The 25,692-nt window shown below is 40.0% G+C and overlaps 1 protein-coding gene across 9 annotated transcripts in view; it reads right to left on the reverse strand.

Moving 5' to 3' along the window:
- The window catches only part of palm1a (paralemmin 1a), a 128,834-nt gene that overhangs the window by 59,714 nt on the left and 43,428 nt on the right, over positions 1 to 25,692 (reverse strand). For 7 of the 9 annotated variants that reach the window (XM_047049739.1, XM_047049735.1, XM_047049736.1 and 4 more), the window contains 2 exons: positions 24,965 to 25,045; positions 205 to 323 (listed from right to left, as the gene is read on the reverse strand). In XM_047049739.1, coding sequence (XP_046905695.1) covers positions 205 to 323; positions 24,965 to 25,009 — 164 coding nt within the window. In that variant the 5' untranslated portion in view covers positions 25,010 to 25,045. The remainder of the gene's footprint in view (positions 1 to 204; positions 324 to 24,964; positions 25,046 to 25,692) is intronic. The other 2 variants (XM_047049740.1, XM_047049742.1) reach the window with 1 other exon arrangement.

A 25,692-nucleotide genomic window follows, 5' to 3' on the forward strand; every position in this document is an offset into this window, starting at 1 on the left:
TTTGTCTGGTCCTTCGGCTGGAACCTGTTTGCCTTGGGGGACCCTACCAGGGGCATAAAGCCCCCGACAACATAGCTTCCAGGATCACTAGGACACGCAAACTCCCCCTCCCTGAGTCACCACCTTACCGCGGTGGAGGGGTTTGCGTGTCCTAAGGGTATACCTCAAAATTATTATCACCAAATGCATTCTCTAGTGCCATACCTAATGATGCCCTCCTCAAGCTCCTTGACCCTTGTCTCATCCAGGTGCAGCATATTTTTCACCTCTTCTTGCTCCGGTTGCACCACGTCCATCAGCCATCGTTCCCTAAGAGTCTTTGACTGGAGAGGGCAGAATCGTTCAAGTTAGCTCAATGTATTGTTGTTAATACTAGTACACAGGCATTGACCCACTGCTGATGTTACAAACATCTTACTCTTATCACTTTATGCTGTAAAAAAAGAATGCGTTAAAGTGCTACCAAGAACTAGAGATAGATAGCCATCTGCTAACCTCTAGCAGACCTCTAGCAGACTCTAACAGACAAAAATTGTCTGTCAATAGATGTGTAGATGTCAGTATTCAATAAACAAGCAGTAGACAATTTCTGCTCCCTTTTAATTAGGGTTTCTCCGGGAGAAGGAAACCTATTGTTTTTGTTAGTTTTATTATTATTATTAGGGTTCCTCCGGTAGGAGGAAACCTATTGTTTTTGTTAGTTTTATTATTATTATTATTGTTATTAGGGTTCTTCCGGTAGGAGGGAACCTATTGTTATTGTTGGTATTCTTATTCTTATTTTTCTTCTCCTCGCGCCCCAATATCTCAAAAAGTCCCTTGTCATACATTTTCTAATTTGGCATATTGATATTACATCAAAGTAGGTACCCCCAGACCAAATATGGGCCACATCAGACCATAGGGGGCGCCACAGGCCACGCCCAAAAGTCAAATTTTCAAAGTTCTACAGGTACAGTCCTGCACTTTTTTGTGGTTCATGTTGTTTTAATTTGTAACTTGTATAACTGCATGCTCTTATGGGTCTTCCCTTTTGGCACTTGTTTAGTTTTTTCACAATGTATGCTTCATGTTTTGGCTGCTTGCAATGTTTGGGACTACCTCGTTGTTATATTCAGTGACCTATGCTCTTTTGTAAAGCTCTCTCTTGGAAGTCGCTTTGGATAAAAGCGTCTGCTAAATGCATAAATGTAAATGTAAAGTGATGGCATTTCCACCCCATTGCTCCAATTCTTCTGAAACTTGGTGTGCATGCCTCATTTTTCATGAGCAACAAAAAAGCCTAAGGACCCATAAGGTCCGCTATGATGGATTTTCCTGTACTTGGGAAAACCTTCAAAATTCTCTTGAACCAAAGGTCTAATAGGGGTTATGCGGAGCGCTCAGCGTTCGAACCGGAAAACAGATGTAATCGTTTCAGCTTCTCACTTCTGTACACATCTGCAGCGCTAGGTGATCCAAATAACTTATATTGACAGGGAAGTTCAAGGATTTGATAAGTCGTATTACTCTCTACATTAGGCTAAGTGTGACAGGAATAAAGTGATGAGTTCATATAACGTTATAATAGCCTAACGTTAGACCGTTTCCCAGGAGGTAGCACCAACACTAGCTCTACACATTAACTACAACGTTACAGTAGGCTATATAGCTACACAACTAGTGCTAAGTTATCAATGAATTATATGAATTCAGCTAATTAATTTAAGAAGCTCATTTTAATTTAGTGTCATATCCATATCATTATTCTGGTTTCTATAGCTAGGACCTATCGTTCCTTGAAGGATTTACGTTTACTAGCCTACTACTAGGCCAAAAAAAACTTTAAAGTTAGCAGGTGTATAAGATTACGCTTCCGACAAAATTGACCTGTAAATAAATACTGTCACACTGGTAGTTGTTGCAGTTGATTGCCAAACACTGCATTCTTTGAGTCCACTTGGACTTCTACAGGTACAGTCTTCGTTTGACTGTTTTAATCGTCTGCGAGCAAAAAAAAAAGGCTACTCCCCGGGGTACTCGGGGCTCTGGAAGTCCGTTTGGCAATCCTGTGTACATGGGAAATTGTAAGTAAGGGTAGCTCCTTTAAACACCGGCTATAGTAGGTGGCCTTTACTACGCTGTGTTTACCTCAATAGCGGCCGGCCGGAAGTAGTTACATCTGTTATGCCTGGGAATTAATCAATTGGCTTATATGTTGTGCTGGTAAGCAAAGGGTTGTAAGTTCAAAACCAGTCAGAGGCATATATATATTTTTTTTTTTATTCTGACAAAACTGTTTCTAGTCTTCCGATAAATCCTCCGGTTGTAAAACATAGCAATAAGTGTTTATTTGAGCCCATCACAACACTCCAATCATCTGTTTAGCTAGACAGTGTGAACCACTGCAAAACAAGCCAGGTTCAACACAGTAGCTAGCTCCGGGAGGTCAGATGGCTGAGTCGTTAGGGAGTCGGGCTATTAATCAGAAGGTTGTTGGTTCGATTCCTGCCCGTGCAAAATGACGTTGTGTCCATGGGCAAGGCACTTCATCCTACTTGCCTCGGGGAGAATATCCCTGTACTTACTGTAAGTCGCTCTGGATAAGAGCGTCTGCTAAAATGAGTAAATGTACTTGTAGTCTACGCATGGTAGAGATAACTTTAATGGTTATCTGTAATGAAGTAAATTGATTGTTTAGGTGGATCCCTTGTCTGTTGCACAAATTCATTTCAGTAACCTAAGCCAGGACACATCCCCACTGATGCTAGGCATGATTTGAAATTCCCTTCAATGACAAGTTATGGCACTCCAAACAACCTTTTATAAAAACTATAAGTAAGTTATTCTTTACAGCAGCAACCCAGTCATCCTGTTGTCCCATTTTTATAGGAAATGTATAAGCAGTTTCAACTTTGGCTGAATCTAACAACACTTACCACAAGAGAAACAGCTTACTTTTTAATACAGTAACTGAACATGACAATATTCAACACTGAGAATAATGGGCTGGGATGGTGACCTGTAAAGTATAAGGTCGTAGGTTGGAATCCAGCCATTATCTTTTGGCCTGTCATCATTTTGATTATCTGTTTAGTTCAATAGGATGACATCATTCTGAAGTCCCACAAACAATTTCACCTTGGTATGTCAAAATATGATTGAATTGGATCAGTTTCAACGTTGGCTGAATCTAACAACGCTCACCACAGGAGAAACAACTTACTTTTAATACAGTAACTGAACATGACAATATTCAACACTGAGAATAGCTCAATGGGCTTGGATGGTGACCTGTAAAGTATAAGGTCGTAGGTTGGAATCCAGCCATAATCTTATGGCCTTTCATAATTTTGATTATCTGTTTAGTTAAACAGGACGACATCATTCTGAAATACCCTACACAAATTCATGCAATTTCACCTTGAAATTCCTAACCTTTGTCGCAAAGCTGACCAAAGCTAATACTCTGCCCTTTCTATTCATACAATCTCAACAGTTGGTGTGTAGCAGAGAGGATAGAGACTGACTTGTAACCTTATGCTCATGAGTTCAAATCCCCATTAAGCCTATGGTTGTTGGCCAAACATGAAGTAGTTTTGCTCTCTTGTTGTCCAACTCTCGATCTTCTACAGTGTACATGTTTATAATATTTTGCTGCTCAATCAAATACAAAATTGCTGAAAGAGTGTATTTATGTAAATGTACACATTGCCTCGATTACTTCGTGTCAATAAATCAAATATAATTTTGACTGATGATTTCAAACCTAATAGGGTTCAAGATGACATCTCTCTGAAGTACCATAAACAATTTCACCTTGGTATGTCAATATGATTGAATTACAGCTGTTTCAACCTTGGTTGATTCTAACAACGCTTACCACAGGAGAAACAGCTTACTTTTTTGTACAGTAACTGAACATGACAATATTCAACACTGAGAATAGCTAAACGAGCTGGAACGGTGACCTGCACAGTATAAGGTCGTAGGTTCGAATCCAGCCACACTGAGTCTGTGTTAAATTTGAATATGTTTAGTTAAACAGGATGACATCGTTCTGAAGTACCATGCGCAATTTCACCTTGATATGTCAAAAGATCATTGAATTAGAGCTGTTTAAACTTTGGCCGAATCGAACAAGCCATGCTACAGGAGATACACCTTTCTTTTTTATACAGAAACTGACCAGGATTTCTCAGCCTTGCGGGTAGCTCAATGGGTTGAAACGTTGTCCTGCAAAGCGCAAGGTCACAGGTTCGAATCAATTCTGATTACTTATTTAGTTAAACAGGCAGACATCCTTCTGAAATACCATTTCAATTTCATGCAATTTCATCTTGAAATGTCAACCGTTTCTTAACCTTTGTCCCAAAGCAGACCAAAAACTAATACTCATATTACGCAGTCGGAGCACAGCTAGATAATCAGCGTCAGCACCCTTGGGTACCCAGCATGCAGTGGGACATGTCAAAAAACGCAAAGACTTGTGGAAAATAGTTTGGTTACAAAAGCCGTGCCAGGGATTTCAGTTGTTGTGTTCGTTCAGTTAGATGTTTGTAATGTTATTGTTGGTTAGTTAATATAATCTTGTTGGTCACCCTGGTTGTGCATGTTGTGTAGATTAATGTGACCAGAGAATCGGCTGCTGACCTATCACAGGCTGTTCTCGCAAGGAGTTGAATATGAGCTCTGCCCTAGCTCAGTTGCCCACATGACTATTGTTAGTTGTGCAATGACTGAGAGTCTGGAAAGAGATCAACTCAAGTAAAGTTTCAATATCCTATGGAAAGTTAATAATGAGCCCTTACTAATCATAAAATCTCAGCGTTTGGTGTGTAGCAGAGAGGCTATAGACACTGACTTGTAACCTTATGCTCATGAGTTCAAATCCTCGTTCAGCCTATTGTTGTTGGCCAAACATCAAGTAGTTTTGCTCTCTTGTTGTCCAAGTCTCGATCTTCTACAGTGTACATGTTTATAATTATTATATATAATAAATTATATAATTGCCATTTTGTGGAGGAACCCGCATCGCTGCTTGCAGCTATATTTATTATTATTGGGTGTGCTTTGCCTTCGACAAAGGCACAACCATTGTTATCTCACATATATTATTTATTATTTTTGCTCCCCTAAGGATCAGTCAATATTTGGACTACATAGACAACGCCTGTGTCAAAATGTTCATCTTGGTCTTGATTGCGTTGCTTGTATTGGGATTTACGTTCCGTTGCACAGTTTAGGGGGTTACAAAGTTTTTGTGGCGAAAAGTGCCTTTAGTCGACGAAGGGTACTCTGTGCCAGCTACGTAACCACGTCAACACACGTTAGCAACGACGCATGGATACAACATGATAGAGACGTTCTAGCACGCAAGTTGGATTATGAGTGAAAAATACCACCCCAAAAAATGTCTAACCATTGGACTTTGTTGAGAAAGCGATTTCCACTGGAACTGCCATCTCGGATTTTTTATTTAGTTCGTGAAAGTCTTTGTAATTTGAGCGAGTGCGGGTCGCCCGTGAGACCGCCTAGTCTTTTAGGCGGCAGCAATGCTAGAAAGCGTTATAGTAGTATTTTCTTAATTTTATAGTTCAATTTACACAAAAAAACTGAAAGAGGGAAATGTTATGACGATATGACTATTGTGAAGACAGCCAGGTGGTGGGATTTTAATATAGGCTACTGTAAAAACGTTGATTTGTTTGCTACGTTATAGCCCCGTCAGCCTCCATTGACGATTGCGGCAGCTACAACAGTGTTGTTAACATTGTCGATCTGCGTCTGATGAGTATTTTCTTAATTTCGTACCAGGGTCAATTTCACATCAAAATGGTGAGCAGTGTTTAAAATATATGGCGATTGCGAAGACAGCCAGCAGGTCAGCATATTTTTGTGATTTGTGTAAAACTTGGAATTTGAGTGAGACTGCGTCTTGTTTTGACGTTAGCCGTCAGACTCGGCTCGCCCACTGGTAGTGTGTAGTAGTAGGCTACTGCTTCAATGCCACAGCTATGGCAACATTTTATTATGTCAAAACAAAACGTTCTCATTTCCGGCGCTTTCAAACAATCAGTGAAGTGTGGCTAGCAACAGCAGCTAGCTTGCCTCTAGCAAACCTCTTTTGAATTAGCCATGTCCCCCTAAATTAATGTCAAACGCATGGGCGTCAGCAGCATTTTGAGAGTGGGGGGGACACATTTTGCCGGGGGTCTGTACTTTTTTTTAAAGATGTAGATGCAATTTTCCGCATTCTGGTGCATTTACCATAGTTGTTATCCATATACTGAGGGTCTGGATATATTTTTTTTTTGAAAACTTCCCAATAAGCAATGGGACATTTTCAACTACCTGTCACCTTTCAGCACTTACCTCAGCAACAGAGCTGTCTCCACAGCCCCTGCATGCTCCCCGTGCCTCTGACTCACTCTCAATCTCACCACAGGCTATATCAGGAGACATGGAGATGCATGGTGGGAAAATCTGAAGCTGAAGTTTGCAGAAGGATCTTTGTGACTTAACCAATGCTATTATAGTCAGAGAATGTCTCATAAGGGTGCTTTGGCCACTGAAGGGAAAACTTGGGCAACTCTGACCAACTTTCCCCTCCCTCGAAAAAAACCCTCCTTATGTCCATCTCGTCTGTGGAACAGTCATGTCTATGTCCATCTCCTCTGTGGAACAGTCATGTCTGAAGTGCAAGCGCGATGCGTCGATCAAAGAGTATGGGAGTTGAATCTGCGTGTGTGATGCTGTTAGTCTAGAAAACGCTGAGTGGAATTCTATTGCTATGGGTATTCTCTAGCCTGCCTGCCAGCCCAACTTCTCCCCGCCCACAAAAAAATTTGAGGTCTGGAGGGTCTCGTATTGGGGAACAACTACAGAAAACCAGAATCTGGGTGTACCAATGAAATTGCCAGGGCAGGCTTTATACGATGGACAGATGATCAACAGTAACGTAATCAACAACGTCACGAAAGAGCGCTTTGGTTGAATTCGTTTTCAACAAACAACATATTACGTTGCTCTGATTGGTTGTAGGTCTATCCAATTGAGCGAAGAGGCATTTGTTTTACGAGTTCGGTTAAAACACGCCCCGTAGTCACAGCCCAACGGAGAGTTTTCAGAATCATATTCTGACTAGAATTATGAGTATGACAACGTCAGGCTAGGTATTCTCCCTACTGATAAAGTGGAACAGATTTTATTGTGAAGCAATGGAAAGATCGCTGGACTAGTAGACCGGTCATGCACTAATATTTTGATCGCAAATGTGGGGGGGGTCCAAACAACTTTTTTTTTAAGTGAGGGGGACATGACCCCCCCAAGTTACATTGCGGCGACGCCCATGGTCAAACGTATTTACATTTTGGGGGGCATATTTTCAGTTAACAGACGGCACTGTTTGAATTGCAATTCCGTCTGAAATACTGCGTTGTTACAGTAGCTTGTTCCATTGTTCCGTTGTTGCTTTTTTTAAAGGGTGTTCTTAATGAATTATGCAATATGAGTAGGCTAAATGCTTGAAAATATCACTAAAAGGGAAAACGGACCCACCTGCAACCGACGCATGCAAGCACACCCTACAATTTCCCCAGAAATTGTACCCTCTCTAGTTATCCATCTTCTTCTGCCATGGGAGTCTATGGCGGCCCCTACAACCGTATTGTCAGAAGTTGTGAAATTTGGCACACTCTTTGGGGCCAGTCCCCTCATCAATTTCCCGAAGTTTCATGTCTCCATTTCAAACCCTGTAGCGCCACCAATGGGTCAAAGTTGAAGGTGTGTTTACACACGTTACTTTTGAACCACAAGTCACATTTTTGAAAATGAGGTATCGTTGTATTCCCTGGATCAAGACGAGTCCAACGCACTATATGACGTCATACCCAGTTATATACATTCTCCGCCATTTTGAATGTTAAGGAAAAGCGTTTTTTTGTAACTACTCCTACAATTTTTGACGGATCTTCTTCAAAATTACCACAGATGATCTTCAGACCAAGCCTCACAAAAGTAATCATATGGATTTTTTATTTTCGAAATCGTTTGTTAGTTACAGCCAATCAAATTGATGTGGCCGAATTCATGTGGCCGCCATTTTGATTGAATGAATATTGTGTTTTTTTCGCTACCCCTCCTATAAAGTTTGTCCAATCTTCACCAAATTTGACATAGAACCTCTTCAGACCAAGCCTCACAAAAGACATCACGTTTTTTTGATTTTCTAAACCTTTTGACTGGAACAGCCAATCAAAGTTGTCAACCAAGCCACCATAAAAGAAGTGAGGTCATATCTCAGCACCTCTTTACTGCATTGACACCAAACTTTGTATAAGGACTAGGGACCCTGTTCTAAAGAGGTCCAATAGGTCATGACATTTCACCTCTAGGTGGCGCTGCAATAAGCAAAAATCTTCAGATCAAGCCTCACAAACGTTTTCACATGGTTTTGGATTTTCAAAGCAGTTTTTCCAGTAAAACTGATCAAAGTCGGCAATGAAGTTGCTAAAACAGTAAGTGAGATCATATCTCAGGAAATATTTGCTGAATTGACATCAAACTTGGTACACGTGTTCGGGACCCTGTTCCAAAGAGGACCACAAAAGGTTGTGTCATCTAACCGCTAGGGGGCAATCCCGTGTCTGACACGTGCTGCCGGACCATTCAAATATGGGTCGAAAAAGACCCATAGATCCCGCCTTAATAACTTTGCCATCCAATCACCGATTTTATTTCTGAAAACTGCCAGATACTCATGACAACTTAAGCTCAAAGCACATATCATTGGTTAAGGGGTTAGTGGGAGGGGGAAATAAATGTATCGTCTGCAACGGCAGCCATTGTTTTCCGAGGCGGAGCCAGAGCGGAGACCATGGGAGATTGCCTACAGTGTTAGATTTACAGCTTCGAATTGAAATCGGAGACGATATTATGAGTCAAGACAAGTTCCTTAATATGTGTTCTCAATATTGTCAATTAAAAGTCTCAACTTTTTACTTACGAAGAATTTGTTTGTGGGAGTGACGCAAGTGTTTTCAGGAAAGAATGACGTGTCCGGCTTGGCCGTTTGTGACAGGCAGCTATGACGGTAGTAGCACTGTTTAGCTTCGATTTGAGCAGATTTCTAAAAAACTTCGAAAAACAACTAATTAGATTATGTACACTGTAAGCTAAATGTACATGCCTTTTGGGACAGGATAATTCCGGTTTCCCCTATGTCTCCACTAGTCACTAGAATGGTCATAACTTTTAATCAAAATATGGTATTTCTAATCTGTCTTCTGTTCTACATTGCCCACAGACTTGTGGATATTCCACCTACTCAAAGTATTTCTCCATCTTGTAATTAAAGTGGTTAAAAATTCAGTTGTCTGATGAGGTATGGTGGATGGAGAAGTTTTTGTAAAAAACGGCTGCCTGAAACCACTTTGATAAAATATGATTTGCCTCAAGTGATCATATATTTATTGACATGATCAAAATCCCCTAGTTTTCCTCTTCAAGATGGTATTAACAGTTAAGGTGTATGATTTAATATGACAATTCATAAAATATGAATATGAATATGAATATCATATTTCAACAGCTTATGGAATGTTCGGAATGTTGTCTCAGGCAGTAAAGGGTTAACTTGTGATATCAGATGAATTGATGCGGCTGCCATTTTACGTTTTATTTACAAGTTTTTTCCCTATTCCTATTCAAATTGTATCTAATATTCACAAAATTTGGCACAGATTATCTGCAGACCACAATCACCTTGACATGTCAAAATAAGACTGAATTACAGCTGTACAAACTTGGGCTAAATCTGACAACCGCTTGCCAGTTGAAAAACTGCTTATATTTTTACACAGTAACTGAATACTGTAATTTCCAGCACTGAGAATAGCTCACTAGGATAAATTGGTGTCCAGGCAAGGGCAACGTAAGAGGTTCAAAGCCAATGAGCCTGCCATGTCACTGGTTTTCTGTTTAGCGAGACTGTAAGCCATTGCAAAGGATGCCAGGTTGTCACTGTGTGAAGCAACTTGCCTTTATTTTGTATCAAGTAAGATCAAGTTATCTTCTGTCCCGTCGTTTGAAGCATACATTTTAGCTCCGGCATTCGTCTCCCATTATTGATCACTTCACGTTAATTATCGGAGAGCGTGTGTTATCAGCAAACGTTTGCGTTGTCGTGTTAACCCATTATTAAACTGAGCTCATACCATAGTCTGGGTGAATACTCGATTCTGATTGGCTGCAGGGGTGTCCATTATCAGGTGATAACGGACACCTACTGCGTCATTGCAGCAAAACTGTCTTTTCACCGTTCTAAATTATTCCGCTGACAACATAGTATATGAGCCTGTACAAAATGTCTGAAATAAGTAACCATAACAACAGTGGTGCCTCCACCAGTCAAAGCCTCCATTTACAACTTTAAAAGACTTTAACAAGAAGCTAACTTGTAATTTACAACAATGAGTGACTTCAATATTTATTTTAACCTATTTGAAAATGTTACCTTTCTGAATGTACTATGTCAGTGTCATGTAACCGCTCATCTCACATCCCATTCGCTATTCACCTCGCTAGTCAATCTACTTCAGACAGGCTGCGGCCAACTCTACACATGGCCAGGGGCGGACTTAGCCATTAGGCACAGTAGGCAACCGCCTGGTGCCAGGGGGCCCCCAGCTGACAATGGGCCCCTTGAAAGACTCCATAAAAATACTATATGATCAACAATAACTATAATAATGATACAAATCGATTAAAAGTCATAACTTTCCCCAAAAGAATTGACAAATATACCAACAGAGCGTTTATTCTATTTGTGTCCACGCAGGCTTCCCCTCCCATCCGATACTACTGTGCAGGGGCGGATCTAGACATTTTCACTTGGGGTGGCAGAGGAGGAGGTATTTTTGATGTGGCACATTCATTTATTATTTATATAACAGTGTCATATAGTTAGCTGTATTTACATACCGGGGCCTGTTTTTCTCAAATATCCATGACATAAGATAGCCTACACTGATAACATGAAATTCATGAAGACACCAGACTTAACTGTGTCACATCAACCTTATCTGACTGGAAATATATGTCTGTGTAACACAACTTTTTATATCACACAACTAAATAATTTGTGTTTTTTGAGCATTGAATGCTACAGCATATTAACAGAGAATGTATGTTATATGACATAAATCTACTAGACACATTTGTAATTGTACATCTTAAGTATTTATTTTTGGTTCTTTTAAACTTATTTATTATGTTATACAAAAAGCATTTATAGATTGAAATTCGCTAATAAAAAGAACCTCAAATACATTTAGGAATTGCCTTCATTTTAAATCTATGCAATCTTCATAAATAGTAAATATGCATTTCTATATAAAATATACAGAAATATCAGTTGTAAAAATTACAGTTAGTAAACGGACTCATCATCAACCGACGTTAGCAAGCACACCCTACAATTTCCTCAGAAATTGTACCCTCTCTAGTTATTATTATTATAATAAAATTAATAATTATTATATGGATTGAAAATAGTGAGAATAGGAGTTAAGGGGGCCCCATGACTGTCTTCACCTGGGGCCCCCAAATCACTAAATCCGCCACTGCACATGGCCGATTATATCTTTGTAAATATCTAGATTTTATTCGGGGACAACGACATGGCTCGATAGCTGGCTAGTCATGTTGTTAAACATACTGTCAAATTATAATTACTTACTTAATTAGTTAGGAGAACATGTCAACTTTGATGCGGTCATCTCACATCCATTTGCTATTCAACTCGCTCCACAGGCTGCGGCCATACTGTAGCCTAGTACTAGTATATATGGCCGATATTGTTCGTGAAAATCTTGATATTGATTTTGGGACAGTGACATGGCTGGTTAGCTAGCTAATCTTCTTGTCAAACATACTTTAAAATTATATTTACTGTTTGTCAACCGTACACAATGTTATTGCCTTTGAATCTTGCTAGCATAACGTTAGCTTTCGGGCTAATAGCTCAGCCAAGGGAAAGCCGGTGTTGGTTCTATGAGCTTAGCGGACTACAAAATATCAGAGTTGGTTAACGTATTTTTTTTTTTGATTTCTTTTGCAAAACGCCTGAAAACATAAATGAATGTTTGTAAAAAAAATCTTTGGCAAGTGACCATGGTAGAAGCGCCCTTTGAGGTGTCCAATATCACCTGGTAATCAGGTGATATTAGACGGTTCACGCCTCCGTTTAACAGGATGGCTGATGTTCGACACTGTCATATTATATGATTTGACCTTGGCTGAAAATTGAAGATACTATAATTCTATTCTAAGCTAGTGTAGAAGAAGAGCAACGGAAAAATGTAAATGTGTATGTATACATACTGTATATGGTGTGCAGCATTATAGAAAATTATATAAAAGAAAATTAATGTAAACTAGAAAGTGATTTCCAGAAGAAAATGCGTTGGAATGCTGAAAGCTTTTCTAAAATTGCTGAAAATACAGAAATGAGAAAATACCCGCAAGCTGAAATTGATTTTTAAAATGTGTGAGACACACAAAAGAGGCAGTGTGGAAGCTGAACTGCATCATTTAACAATGCTAATAGCTGAAATACAATGCAGGAGAAGCTGAAAGCTAAACTGTTAAACTGTAGTAGAAGTAGAATATTAATTTTAGTAGCTGAAATTATAGAAACAAAAATACTCCTCTACTGGCAGTTTCAAAAACGTGTTCCTTCTGCTTTCTCTGTTGAATTTGTCACCAGATTTGCATTGGTCTCTATGGGGCAAGAGTTGGACTTTGTCTCGCTTTCGTGGGGCTCTGAAAAAAATGTGTAAGTCTGTTGGATTCCACAGACAACTGTCTAAATCCCATGGGCGGAAATCCTGGGGGGGACACGACCCCCCCATCCTGGGAAAAATATGATTTGTCCCCCCCAATAAATCACTGTAAACATAACTATGTAATTTCAATAACATTAATAATATGCAATGAAAGCGCTTTCCTGATTATGGACACAATGGCAGTTTTTAAAGTTTTAAATGATTGCAAACCCCGCCCTTGGTCCCACAATGGTATGATCCACAGCCCCAGCCGTCAGCAGTGATGCAGGTGCATGTGTGAAAATCGGACAGTATCTGTTTGTGTCGTTGGTGGCTGATGTCCAGTAAGTAGTTGTAATATAGGATTGGTTTGACAATTTATTTCTACCACTCAATACAATAAAACATTCATAACTTTCACAATGTTCCCTGCATTGGTCACTATGTTAGTTAGCTAGCTAAGTAACATCACCAGCTGTTTGAATTAAGAGTCAGAGAGTAGCTAGCAATGCAGTAGTTGTGTTCCTTATCTGACAAGGTGACTTGAGTGTAGGGCTGTCCCCGACTATGATTTTCTTTGGTCGACCAAGACTCGACTAAAATGTCTGAAAATCGACTAATTGAAATTTGAAACGCTTTTTTTTCTTCACAAAACATTTTCGCAATCTGACTCAATGGCGGCTGGACATTGCAGATTCAGCCGCTAATAGCCTACTAATAATAAGACTTGTATCACCAGTCTTGTTGTAACCAAATGCCGATGGTATTTAGTATCTCTTACAATGTACTACAAATAAAAAATATTGTTTGTTTAACATGCAAATCATCAGAGCGCGCTTATCACTGCCTGAAAACTTGCAGCGTGCGAACTTGAGTGAGTGGGGAACGGTGCAACAGAGAAATATTATATTTTGTTGTCTTGGCCGGATAAGATAATGTCATTCGATTTGGATGTAATTCTTATGATTAATAAATATTCATTTTTAACCCAGCACGTTAGCATGTGCGAAGTAGGGCTAGGCCAACTTATTTTTTTCAGGTGGTAGGAAGGCTACATCATATTCCATGTCGAACTATGAAAAATAAACCGTTGTTGGCAGAGTTTGCATTCAACATTTTTCGAGTCACCCGGTACTTTGTAAATTTACTTTAATGAAATGCTGCCATACCACAGATGTCTTTGCCATTTTGACTAATAACACCGACAAAGTAGGCTATGGCGGAGTTTGTAGTTCTGTAGCCAATTGTGCTCGTGCTGTGTGCAAAATATCAAACCAAAACAAAGCGTAGATTAACGAAAGGGAAAAAAGTTACACCTTTTCTTTTAAATTATATATTTATAGAGTTGCTTTGTTTGTCTTAAATAATATAATCTACAATTTCTGTAGAACATTTAGTTAATTCAGCAATGATGACACAAGCAGGAATCAGATCTCACACTGCCATACGGCAGCTTGACTAAAAAAATCTTAGTCGACCAAGCAGAAAATTGACTAGTCGACTGAGTGGGGACAGCCCTACTTGCTGTCTACTATCTGAAATTTAGGTAGGCCTAGCTAACGTGAAATGAATCCAGTTAATCGCACCACAGCAATTTCACTATGTTGGCAGGGTTCACACACACTAAGATAGCTGCATTTGCATAGCTAGCAAACAAACCGATGGAGCAAACATTAGCTAGCACCTATTCCATTTGACGTCGTCAAAAGATGGAAACTTTGTTATCGTCAATTTAATCCAAGATCAGCATGGATATTGTAGTTCTTCGAAATCCATTTGCCATGGTTAGCGATACTGAACAGAACTATACTATATTCTACCATTGTCATATCTATCTTAAATGCTGTTGCAAAAGCTAAATCGTCTCTATGGACTTTGAAGCACCTGTGTGCCAATCTGGAGTAAAATGGCAATAGCAAGGATGATGGCAAATACCACACAAACGGAATTGGGGCTCGCTAGCTCTGCAAATTCAGCTATTCTTGGAAGCCAGCCAATAATAAAACCAAAACATGAATTATATTAACATGACAAAAGGTTGCAGTTTGCGTTGTGAAAAGGGTGAACTCATACAGCTGTCAATCCTTGTCAATGCAATCCGTTTCACCTTTCCTAACTGTTTAGCTACCTGGTAGATCAAAGCCTATTCTAGAAGAATGGTAATAAATGATAGAAACCCATCTCCTACTGTAAATAACCTGCACTTTGTGTGTGCGGCCAGCATTGCAGAAAAAATAAAGAAGGACATCAGAACATTTCAGTACACCAGAACGCAAAGAAAGAACCCAGTGGCCTAATCTCAAAGACTAGTTGATAAAATGTTCATAAAAATGCTGTGAAATGTGCTAATTGTATGTTTCATAATGATGCCATTATGCGGAGGAGACAGGGCTCTAGAGGGCGACCAATTTGGTCGCATGTGCGCCCAAAATTTGTACGGGTGCGACAAAAATCTTTCCGAGGTCGCACCGGTGCACCTAACCTCCCATGCCTCTCCAGGAACTAAGCGTTTGTTTCTTCTTTGACGGAACTCTCACTCATGGTTGGATCATATCGTGGTCTAAACTAATCAGAGACAGAAATAGGGCGGGTCTTTGCCTCTGATTGGCTGTGGTCCAGATATTCCTGTAGGCCTACACTGCTCCGTGCTGCGTAATTGAAATTACGACCTGAGCACCAGAGAATCAGGTATGGCAGACCTGGGCATTGTACGGCCCGCGGGCCACGACCGGCCCACAGGCTGTCCCAATCCGGCCCGCGTGAGGTAAATAAAAAATAAAAAATGTGTTAAGCTGTATTAAATATGTACTCCTGAAAGACTAGTGATCAGGCGAGTTACAAATCACCGACAGGAGATTTGACCCTCGAAATTGAAAAACAAAAGGTTGATACAGAATGTAGAGTTTTTAACAAGACATGGACTTCTAAGTATCTGTTTACTGAGGTCAAAGTCAAAGCTGTGTTCTTAGTTTTGGAGAACAGGTCGCTGTGTTGAAGGATTATAATTTGAATCAAATATTATAATTAGAATCGGCACTAAGCGACTAAAGAAAAAAACTAACGCGGACATAATAAGAACTTGACTGATTCAGTGCTGATGGTTAATGGTTTGCTAGTTAAACTGTAGGTCCCTGATCATCACCTGTCAGCTGTCAGACATTCAGCCAGATTTCGATGCACTTCAAGCCCACTGGATTCCTCTCACAGAACAAAATTAACTGGAATTTTGTAAAGTTGATCAATTGCATCTTTAACATACTGCAAAACAACTTTTCATGGTTTGTGAAGATTAACTAGTTACAAATAAAATGAAACACTGATGTCATGATAATTTTAGTTTTTACTATTACTTCAATAGTCTTTTCCTAGTTGACCAACATGTAAAGTATTTATATAAAACTTTACAGAAGATCCTTATTCTTCTGATAACCAGTAGCAGCTAATCAAAATATATACTTTACTGCTTTTTACAATGGGGGGAAATGAGTAGTGAGCAGAATTAAGTTAAAATTATTGTTGATGCGGCCCTCCAACACATTTCAAGTTTCTCATGTGGCACCTTGTGAAAGTTTATTGTCTACCCCTGAGTTACGGAACTGGGCCATGGAGCTAACCCATGGAGCTGGGATTTTGATGCTAGCGAGAGTGTGGCAAGGTGGTTTAGCCAAGGTCAAAGGGCAAAAAAGCCAAATTACAGGTGTTGGCCATTTGAAGAGCATGCGACAGTGAGGGGGGACCCGCTATAAGACTTTGAGCCATGAAATGTTAGGTCAGTAGCGCTTTGTATTTTGAAATGTTTTATTTTGCTTGCAATGTTTTAGTTTGGCAGCTCAGTGAAGCACTGATCACAAGATTTTTATTTTTATATACAGTTTAATTGTGCTTCAAATAAAACCAATATTTACCTACACCTTATTCTTGTTTAAGATCATTTACACAATATATATGAATGTATATGGAGCGTGATAAAAAGGTGACCTTGAAATTGTGGCGACGCAAGGAAAAATTTGGGTGCACCTATATTTTGTGCTGGTGCACCTAAATAAAAAAGCTGCGTCTGGAGCCCTGAGATGACAAACAGACAATAGAGCTGTAGGTAGGCAGGAACAGACTGGCAGAGATAGGGGGTTTCGGGTAAGTTTCTTGAGTCTCGTTTGGCAACATGATGGGTTCTCTTCTTTAGACTTAAAATAGGGACATATGGACAATGCCATGGATACCCCCACTCTCTACTTAAACTGGTGACTGAACCAACATTAGTTTGAGGCAATGGTATTGTTTTTGTGATTAATTGTGTAGTATTGGGTACTGGTAGTTAGGAAGATGGCAAACACCTTATGTCTTTTCTAGGAGACAGACTGTGAGTCAGTAAGGGTGGTGAAAGGGAAAGAGCCAGGGAGATGACAGGGTCACAGCCATGTCAGGACTGGGGGTCAACCTTTTTGCCAGCAGTAAACAGTGGCACAGTACTGTCTAGTCACCTCAGTGGTGGCACAGAACCATATCAGCCACACCCACAATTTATAGAATCGCAGACTCTTGCCAAAAAAGTGTTGACACTTCAAGATAAATGGTTCCGCGATTTCCCCCCGACTTTATGATGGTTCAATTGAGATTATTTTAGATGAGACTGCACCATGCCCATTGTAATTACATAAACTACACCCATACAGTGTACAGTACATACTGGCCTTTCTTGGTATTGCTGGTTGTAAATACTGTACAACTGCATTCATACTTGACTGATAAGAAACACTACTATAACTACATTTGAACAAGTTGAGACAACCCTTCAGTTACTAACTATAAATTATCCAGGAGTATTATTTATGGTTCCTCAATATACATTTAACATATTACGATGTAGGCTGTATTACAGCAATCATTTTGGTGTCCCCCTCAGAAATTGCTCTTGAGAAAATGTCATATAATTGTCCCCCCCAAAGTTTATAACAGATTTTTGCCTCTGCTATGACCAACACCAAATTAGGTATCAATTGATCCAAAAATAAAGCATGAAGAGTGAAAATTGTTGCAATGCTGGCAAACTAGAAATACTCTTGGAAACTGATTTCGAAGCTCTAAGCGTTTCAGTCAGCACTCTAGGCTCTCCACATACACACCCATGTAAATCTCAGAAATGATTTGAAAAACTCATGGAACATAATAGTGATATTGAAAAAAGTTTGAATATTTTTTTTTAGGGTTTTGTCAACATTTTAAAGTTTAAATGGTGGCTGTAGCTAAAATATTGAGGAAGAAGAGAAGAAGAGAATTTGAAAAAAAAAAAAAATGAATATTGATTTATATTAATTCAAACATAAGAGTTAGAAAGTTGAAAAGTCATAGCAGTCATAGCCTGAAACTGCTGATTTTTTTTATAGTTGAACGGTTTTAATAGCTGAAGATTTGAAGGCGCTGAAGGGTGTCACGGAAGAAATAGAAGAAGTTGAATAAAGATTCAAAGAACAATACTTGGAATGCTGAAGCAGTATTCCAACAAAAATTCAGTTTGTGCTTCCCCCCCCCCCCCCTTGCCCAATAAGAATCGATAAGAGAATCAATAAGGAATCAAATTGATAAGCAGAAATTGATAAGGAATTGGAATTGTTAAAATCATATCTCATCCCTAATCCTCACACAAACTATCAAAATTATTTAGATTTTCGAACCTGTTTAATCGGTACAGCCAATCAAAATCTGCGGCAAAGCCGGCAAACAGGAAGTTGGGTCGTATCTCAACAAATCTTTGATGAATTCAAAGCTGCATTTAATCAGAACCCTGTTCTGAGTATGTCTAAAATGTTTTTCGTTAATTTTACCTGCTTTACTGGCTTGGACACCTCATTGCTGCTTGCAGCTATATTTTTATGTGTTTTTCATGCCAACTATATTTATAAAATGATCAAATGCATTAAGTGAAACTCATAATTGTTATTATTTTCAACTGAAATAATTTGGCTAGTGAATTTTGAATTGATGTTTATTGGCCATGAAAGTTTGCACAGACACGGAATTTACTTTGGCAGGAGAGCCTACCTAGGCAGCCATTAGAGGCGCCCACTAGAAAGATTACAGCAAAGCATAACATGAGGAGAGAGGAGGAGAGAAAAAGGCAACCCCCATACAATGCTCCTAGAGGAGTACAGTGTGGGAACAGACAAAAAACCTCAGCACATAAGACCACAAACATTTATAACACAACAATACAAACACTTGCAACGGGAATGGGGGGGGGGGGTAGACAAGCAGCATCTGGACCTGCAGCCACAAGGCGCTGGACAGAGACCCGCCAGCCAACCAAGGGAAACAAGCAGTCGAAGGCGTTGGATGGGATTGGGGGGGTGATGGTATCTGTAGTAGGTGAAAGTTAATGTGTGAGTAGGTCTGGGTTGGCGCCCTCGACCTAGGCCACAATCAGTCCGAGTCTCCCTATGCAGATTGTGTTGGCAAGGAGACATCCTTGGTCATGACCCGGGAAGAGACCAAGCCACAGATGTTGGTGGGGGAGGGGGAAGGGAAGAGCAAGATAGTCTCGCTTCAGCGCTCTCCAGGGGAGTTGTTTTCCAGCAACGGCCTTGGCCAAGGCATGTGCTGGTTACGTGGCCGAAAGTAGATAAGATTGGTGTAGATGTTTAGACGAGTAGCCGCGACTCAATTTTCACGACCACCCTTCAGGAAGGTCTCCAGCTCCTCGATCCTCCTTTGCAGAGCCGCAAACTTATCCCTGTTGTAATCCATATTCCGCTGTAAGCTCCAGCGGCTCTACCCACCGATTCAATCAGGTCGGGCAGCCTAACGAGACTTTTGATGGCCACAGCCGTTTCTTTGACTTTTCGATATACAAACCAACCGCCTAATCCAAACAGCAGAAAGCCTGTAATCACGGTTCCAAATATAAAGATGTCTTCAACGTCCTCCACGGAAAGCGCAGCTAGACACACGACACGCCAATTATCCCACGCGTCCATCGTGTAGCCAGATGCGAACGTCCCGTCAGGACAGTTGGGTTTCCCCGAACCCGAGCTTCTCTTCGAGAAGATGGTGTCAATTGCATTGAGAGACCAGCTAATTAATTCCTTGCTTCTAGTTTCGGAGAGTGATGATGAGAGAGTATTTTGAGACAGACAAGACAAGACAGAGCCAAGCAGGGAAGGTCAGGGAAGGGAGGAGAGAGAAATGCGACCGCCTTCGTCGAGAGCCAAAGAGTATATAGTGGAAATTCTGATTTCATTCCTTGCCTGTGTTAATTAGTTAATTTAGAAACCCTGGCCTTTACTCTTCGGTCGCTTGACAGATCAATGCGTCCTCCTGGTCGGATGTCAGATGGTTTGGCGTAGGCTATTTACAGTTAATGGAAAATCAAAAGGCTGATGGCTTTTTTATTTGCATGCATTCATTTAACTACTATTTTTTACTTGTGAAAACTCTGGCTAAAATATGCTATTTCTAATTGTTTTAAAATGTTCCTTGATTTCTGGAAATCATCTCATGACCCCCCCTCTCTGTCTCGCGACCCCCACTTTGGGAACCACTGCCCTATGGTACCAATACCATGCATGACATATCTCGATGTTATTAAGGTAAAATAACAACTGGTAAATATAAGGTAGCATGCACAATAAATGACAAGAAGCTGGAAAACAACTTATGCAATAACTCTGGTTTACCATGGTTTATCAATAATATATTTTGTTTTACCATTAATGTTAGCTGTGCTGTCAGACATACAGGTTATAGTTACATCTGTTGGGTGACTGTCTTTACAGGGTCACATCTGTCTCTCTCTTTAAAGGTCTGTGCTAAGTGAGTCTCCATATTTGTACTTTTTAAAATCTAAAATGTGAATGTAATTTCAACAGCAGCACGACCTTACTGCATAATAGTTGTCTTATCTGATGCCATCACTAAGCTGATTAAAGAATTTAATTTAGGTTGCTTTATTTAACAGTGAATTCGTTTAATTCAGGTGTGAGGATGGTGGATCAGGAAAGACAGGGGAGGGCAGCAGGTAGGTCTAACATTAAGTGTAAGTGTAGGGGGAGCCACTTACCAACAGATTCAATTCCTAATAATATAGCTGCAAGCAGCGATGCGGGTTCCTCCGCAAAATGGCAACATATTATAAAAATCTACATTGTAGAAGGTCAAGAGTTGGACAACAAGAGAGCAAAACTACTTCATGTTTGGCCAACAACGATAGGCTGAATGAGGATTTAAACTCATGAGCATAAGGTTACAAGTCAGTCTCTTTATCCTCTCTGCTACACACCAACTGTTGAGGTTTTATGAATAGAAAAGGGCAGAGTATTAGCTTTGATCAGTTTTGGGACAAAAGTTATGAAACGGTTGACATTTCAAGGTAAAATTGCATGAAATTGTGCATGGTACATCAGATTGATTACACCTTGAAGCCAATAAGGTTTGATTTATTGACACAAAGAAATTGAGGCAACTCTTCTTGAGTTGATCTTTTTCCTGAATCTCAGTCAATGGACACCTATAAATAGTCATGTGGGCAACTGGGCGAGGGCAGAGCTCATGTTCAGCTCCATACAAGTCTGTGACAGTACAGCAGCCAACTCTCTGGTCCCATTAAACTACACAACATGCACAATCAGGGTGACCAACAAGATTATATTAACTAACAAAAAATAACATTCCAAACATCTAACTGAACGAACACAACAACTGAAATCCCTCGCACGGCTGTTGTAACCAAACCATTTTATTTAGTCTTTGCCTATTTGACATGCCGCACTGCATGCTGGGTACCCAAGGACGCTAACGCTGATTATCTAGCTGTGCTCCGACTGTGTGATTTGAGTATTTGAGGTTTGTGTTGCTCACAGCATCCTCTGTTGCATCCTCTGTTACGCTCAGTTGTAAAAAATAAAGCTTTTTCCATCTAAACTTGATACAGACTTCAGTTTTGACGATGAAATGCAGTGGCAATACTTGAACTTGAATCCAATGTAAAGTCACTCAAAACACTGGTTCGATTCCAGGCTCTGGTAACAGTATTTAGCTCAAAACTGGTCAATAGACACATCTGACCAAAGACCAGGTCGACCTTTGCCTGTAATCAGTGATTCTGACTGTCAGAGACCTTTAAATAGGCTGACCGAGTGAAACTAGCCGGTCTAACATAGGTCGATTTCTCAGGCAAATGATGAATGAAACAGGATTGCTTTGAAAATCCTAGATACTGGCTATCTTAAGCAGTCCTTCCTGACGTTTTTGGAGTAGAATTGAGTGAAATAGTCACTGCCAATGAGCGAACCAAGTCTGACTGAGGTTCACGTCAAAACAATGCACTCCACAAATCACAAAAATAATAGGACCATATTTTTTGGATTTTATTCTCTTTTGTATACATTTATAGTTGGATTTGACATTAACAGATATTTATTTCATTAAGCAAGTTCTTTAACTCAAACAACCATATCACAGTACAGATGGTGTACAAAACTGCAGTCAGATTTGGCGAGGTTGCTAGCTTGGTTGTTATCTTTACATATACATTGTCAGCTACATAATCATATTGTAACGTCAGTGCCCTTGTGTACCCAGCATGCAGTGCCAAAAAAGGGAAAGAGTTGTGGAAAATAGTTTGGTTAGAAAAGCGGTGCAGGGGATTTCAGTTGTTGTGTTCGTTCAGTTAAATGTGTGTAATCTTATTGTTTGTTAGTTAAGATCATCCTGTTGGTCACCCTGATTGTGCATGTTTTGTAGTTTAATCATACCAGAGACAAAAACTATTTTTTTGTCTACTTTACACTTACCAGCTACAATTGCAAGCAGCTGACCATGCGCTCTGTCTTAGCCCAGTTGTCCTCATGACTCTTGTCACTTGTGTATTGACTGAAATTCAGGAACAAGATCAACTTAGGAAGTGTTACAATATCTGTGTTTTTCTTGCCAAATCGGGGAACTTTGAAAACTGTGTTGCGGGTGAAAATGTATTGGTTGTGGGTGGCAGGTTTTTGGGCTACTTTTACCTCATGCGGCCCAGAGTCAAAACTTTCAAAGAATGGATCTCTGCATGATAGGCCTGACCAGAGCATAGGTGGCCTTAAAGAACACGCTTCAAAGTTCTGACTTTCAAAAGGTGGCATTTTGACCCCATCAGGCCAATATGTCTGAAAGTTGGTATGTATCTTGTTCATGGGGAACAAAAAAGCCTCAAGAACCCATAATGTCGGCAGCATGGATCTTTCTCTCCAATTTGTGAAGAATTTCTTAATTGCTCTAATTGTCTTGAAATGTTGTGCACATGTATGAAATACATGTCTGTGTCATGTCAATTTAGAAATTGTTTGCAATGTTGGGGAGGCACCCGCCATTGATGCCTGCAGCCATATTTAAGTCTTGTTTTTGTTAGAAAATAAAATGTTATTATTTGCACCATCATTCCTTTCCTGCTACACCACAGGGATGGTCTGCACTAAAATGTCATAACTCCATACATGTTTTAGAGGTTGTGTGTTAACATGTTTTGTTTTGTTATAGCACTTTTGTAAAGGTTTTCCTTCCTCTTAAGAATCCTGTCAAATTTGCCTAAAACGCCTAAACAAGGCATACCCAAAGTAAATTGAAAGCTGTTCTTGAACAATTTGGAGTACATGCATGGTTGTGGTCTCTTTTGAAAGGTGACACTCTGAATATCCTTCCCCTGTTGTCAGGATCCCTGTAAGTCCTACTGGTTTTGAGTAAAGAAGCTTGAACACAAGGACGGATGCGCAGGACGCATGGATTTTGGGAACCACCTGGTTGGCTTTAGAAGGCTATGGGTATGGCATAGAAGCTCATATTGGGTCAATTGAGGTGTCAATCGAAAGGTCAGAGTGCAGTGGCCATTTTGACATCAAGATATCGTTAATATTCCGAAACAAACCCGAGTTTTGACCAATTTTACGTGTACCAACTGTTTCTTCAGTCGGCAAGGTTTGAATGATACAACAAGAGTTAATGGCTATTTATGGATGTCCACCTTTTAAGGTTCTTAAGGATGTGGGTTTTAGCACACTGACTCTTGTAAACTTTACCGTGGTGTGGTGCAAGTGTGGTACATCACAACACAACCGCCTAGAATAGGCAGGGGATTGTGAAAGCAGCACAGAAGTCATCATAGTTGAGTTACCAGGGATCAGCGCTGTGTACACTACACGCTGAGAGCAGAGCCTCCATCAACAAAGACATGACCCACCCTGGCAGTCATCCGTTGAGAAACCACTGATGGTGGGGCATTATGACATGAATTAATTTATTTCCCAGGCAGTGCACATGCTCACCAAACAGTACCTAGATCTTCGAACACCCCGTTGTGGACTTAAATCTTCCACCCCTGTGACATCTCACCCTGGTTGGGACTGTCTACTTCCCCTGTCCCCCACCTGCACCCATTTGGATTTACTGCTCTCCTCATCCTCTGCCCCACCAAGTCCCCCCCTCACTCCTCCTCTCTTCCAGCTGAACCCTTCACTTAAACCCATTTTACAACTGCCATCACCCATCACTTTCATTATCTACCTTGGACACTAGCCACTGCACTAGACTTAACTGCACAGTAAGATTGGATACATTCTGGTTTCATATAGGCTTTTAAATGTGTTTTGTTATTTATGTAGATAAGAATGTTACTTCACATATTAGGATTCTTTATGTACAAAACTGCGATCTCCCCTTAAATGTACCCACGTCATCCATACTAGTAAAGAAGAAGTCTGTGATGCTATGACATGGACTGTTCTCAATTCTGCAGGGCTCAAAGACCGGTGCACAAAGATCTACCCACTTATTGCCTGGTGTCCAATGTATTTACAGCTGGACCACCTGGAAACAATTCAACATTAATCAAAAAATTTTAAGGCATCAAATATAAGTTTATCTGTACTATGTATATGTATGTACTATGCACAAATGATGTACAAATGTGGGTTTGTATATTCAATAGTTATAATCTATGTGCTGTGAATGAGACTGTGATCAGTCCAAATATTAGTAACCATTACACTCCTTTAACTGCCCACGTTATCTTCGTCTATTATGTTGTCCCTATGTACATGTTCTCAGGTAACTACTGCATGTTTTGTATTCTGAACACATTATACAATATGTTTATTGACGAATATACAGAACACATAATCTGTCCTTACCTTGAGATACTGCAGATTTCTTTTATCATCCTCCAGTAATCTCATTTTGTTCTCAATTTCTGTCAGTATCTTTCTTTTCTCCTATTCGTGGAGAATGAAAAGTTAGTATCAAGCCCAGTGCATTAATGAATGCCAACAGGCTGCCTGTAACGGACCTGGTCACAAAGATCTTTGTTACGGTCGGTATTAATAAATAATTTGCATTATGACAGCATCCTGACTATTCCATTACACAGTGTCTGCACAGTGTCTGCACGGGCGAACAGGGCAGCAACTCGGCATTGACGTGCCGTTTACTTGGTTGGGGGGGGGGGGGGTGGTGAACCTTGCCCGGGGCGCCAAATGTGTTAGGACCTCAACTGGTGTCAGGACTGTAACTTTAGGCTTGTGTCCTTATAATGTTAATACCTTGCATATACTTCATAATATACCACACAACATTGTAATAAATCAAACAGAAAGATAGAAGGATAGCACACAATATCACACAAAGTACATTACAAGACAATTTTTGGTCAATTCCTTTTTCCTGGCAAGCAGAGACTGACGAAGGTTTGGCCAATAAAATATATAAAAGTTAAGTTTCACCAACAACAACAAAAACGTGTATGTATTATATATTTATTGTAAGGACATTAACTTTATATTCTTTGACACGATAAGTGGAAAATTGTATTATGCTAACTGAATTGTCCACTCATTTTACACATTTTCAGGGGCCTCAGGAT

The sequence above is a fragment of the Hypomesus transpacificus genome, chromosome 26 (assembly GCF_021917145.1).
Source record: "Hypomesus transpacificus isolate Combined female chromosome 26, fHypTra1, whole genome shotgun sequence".
In the NCBI taxonomy this organism is placed as follows: domain Eukaryota; kingdom Metazoa; phylum Chordata; class Actinopteri; order Osmeriformes; family Osmeridae; genus Hypomesus; species Hypomesus transpacificus.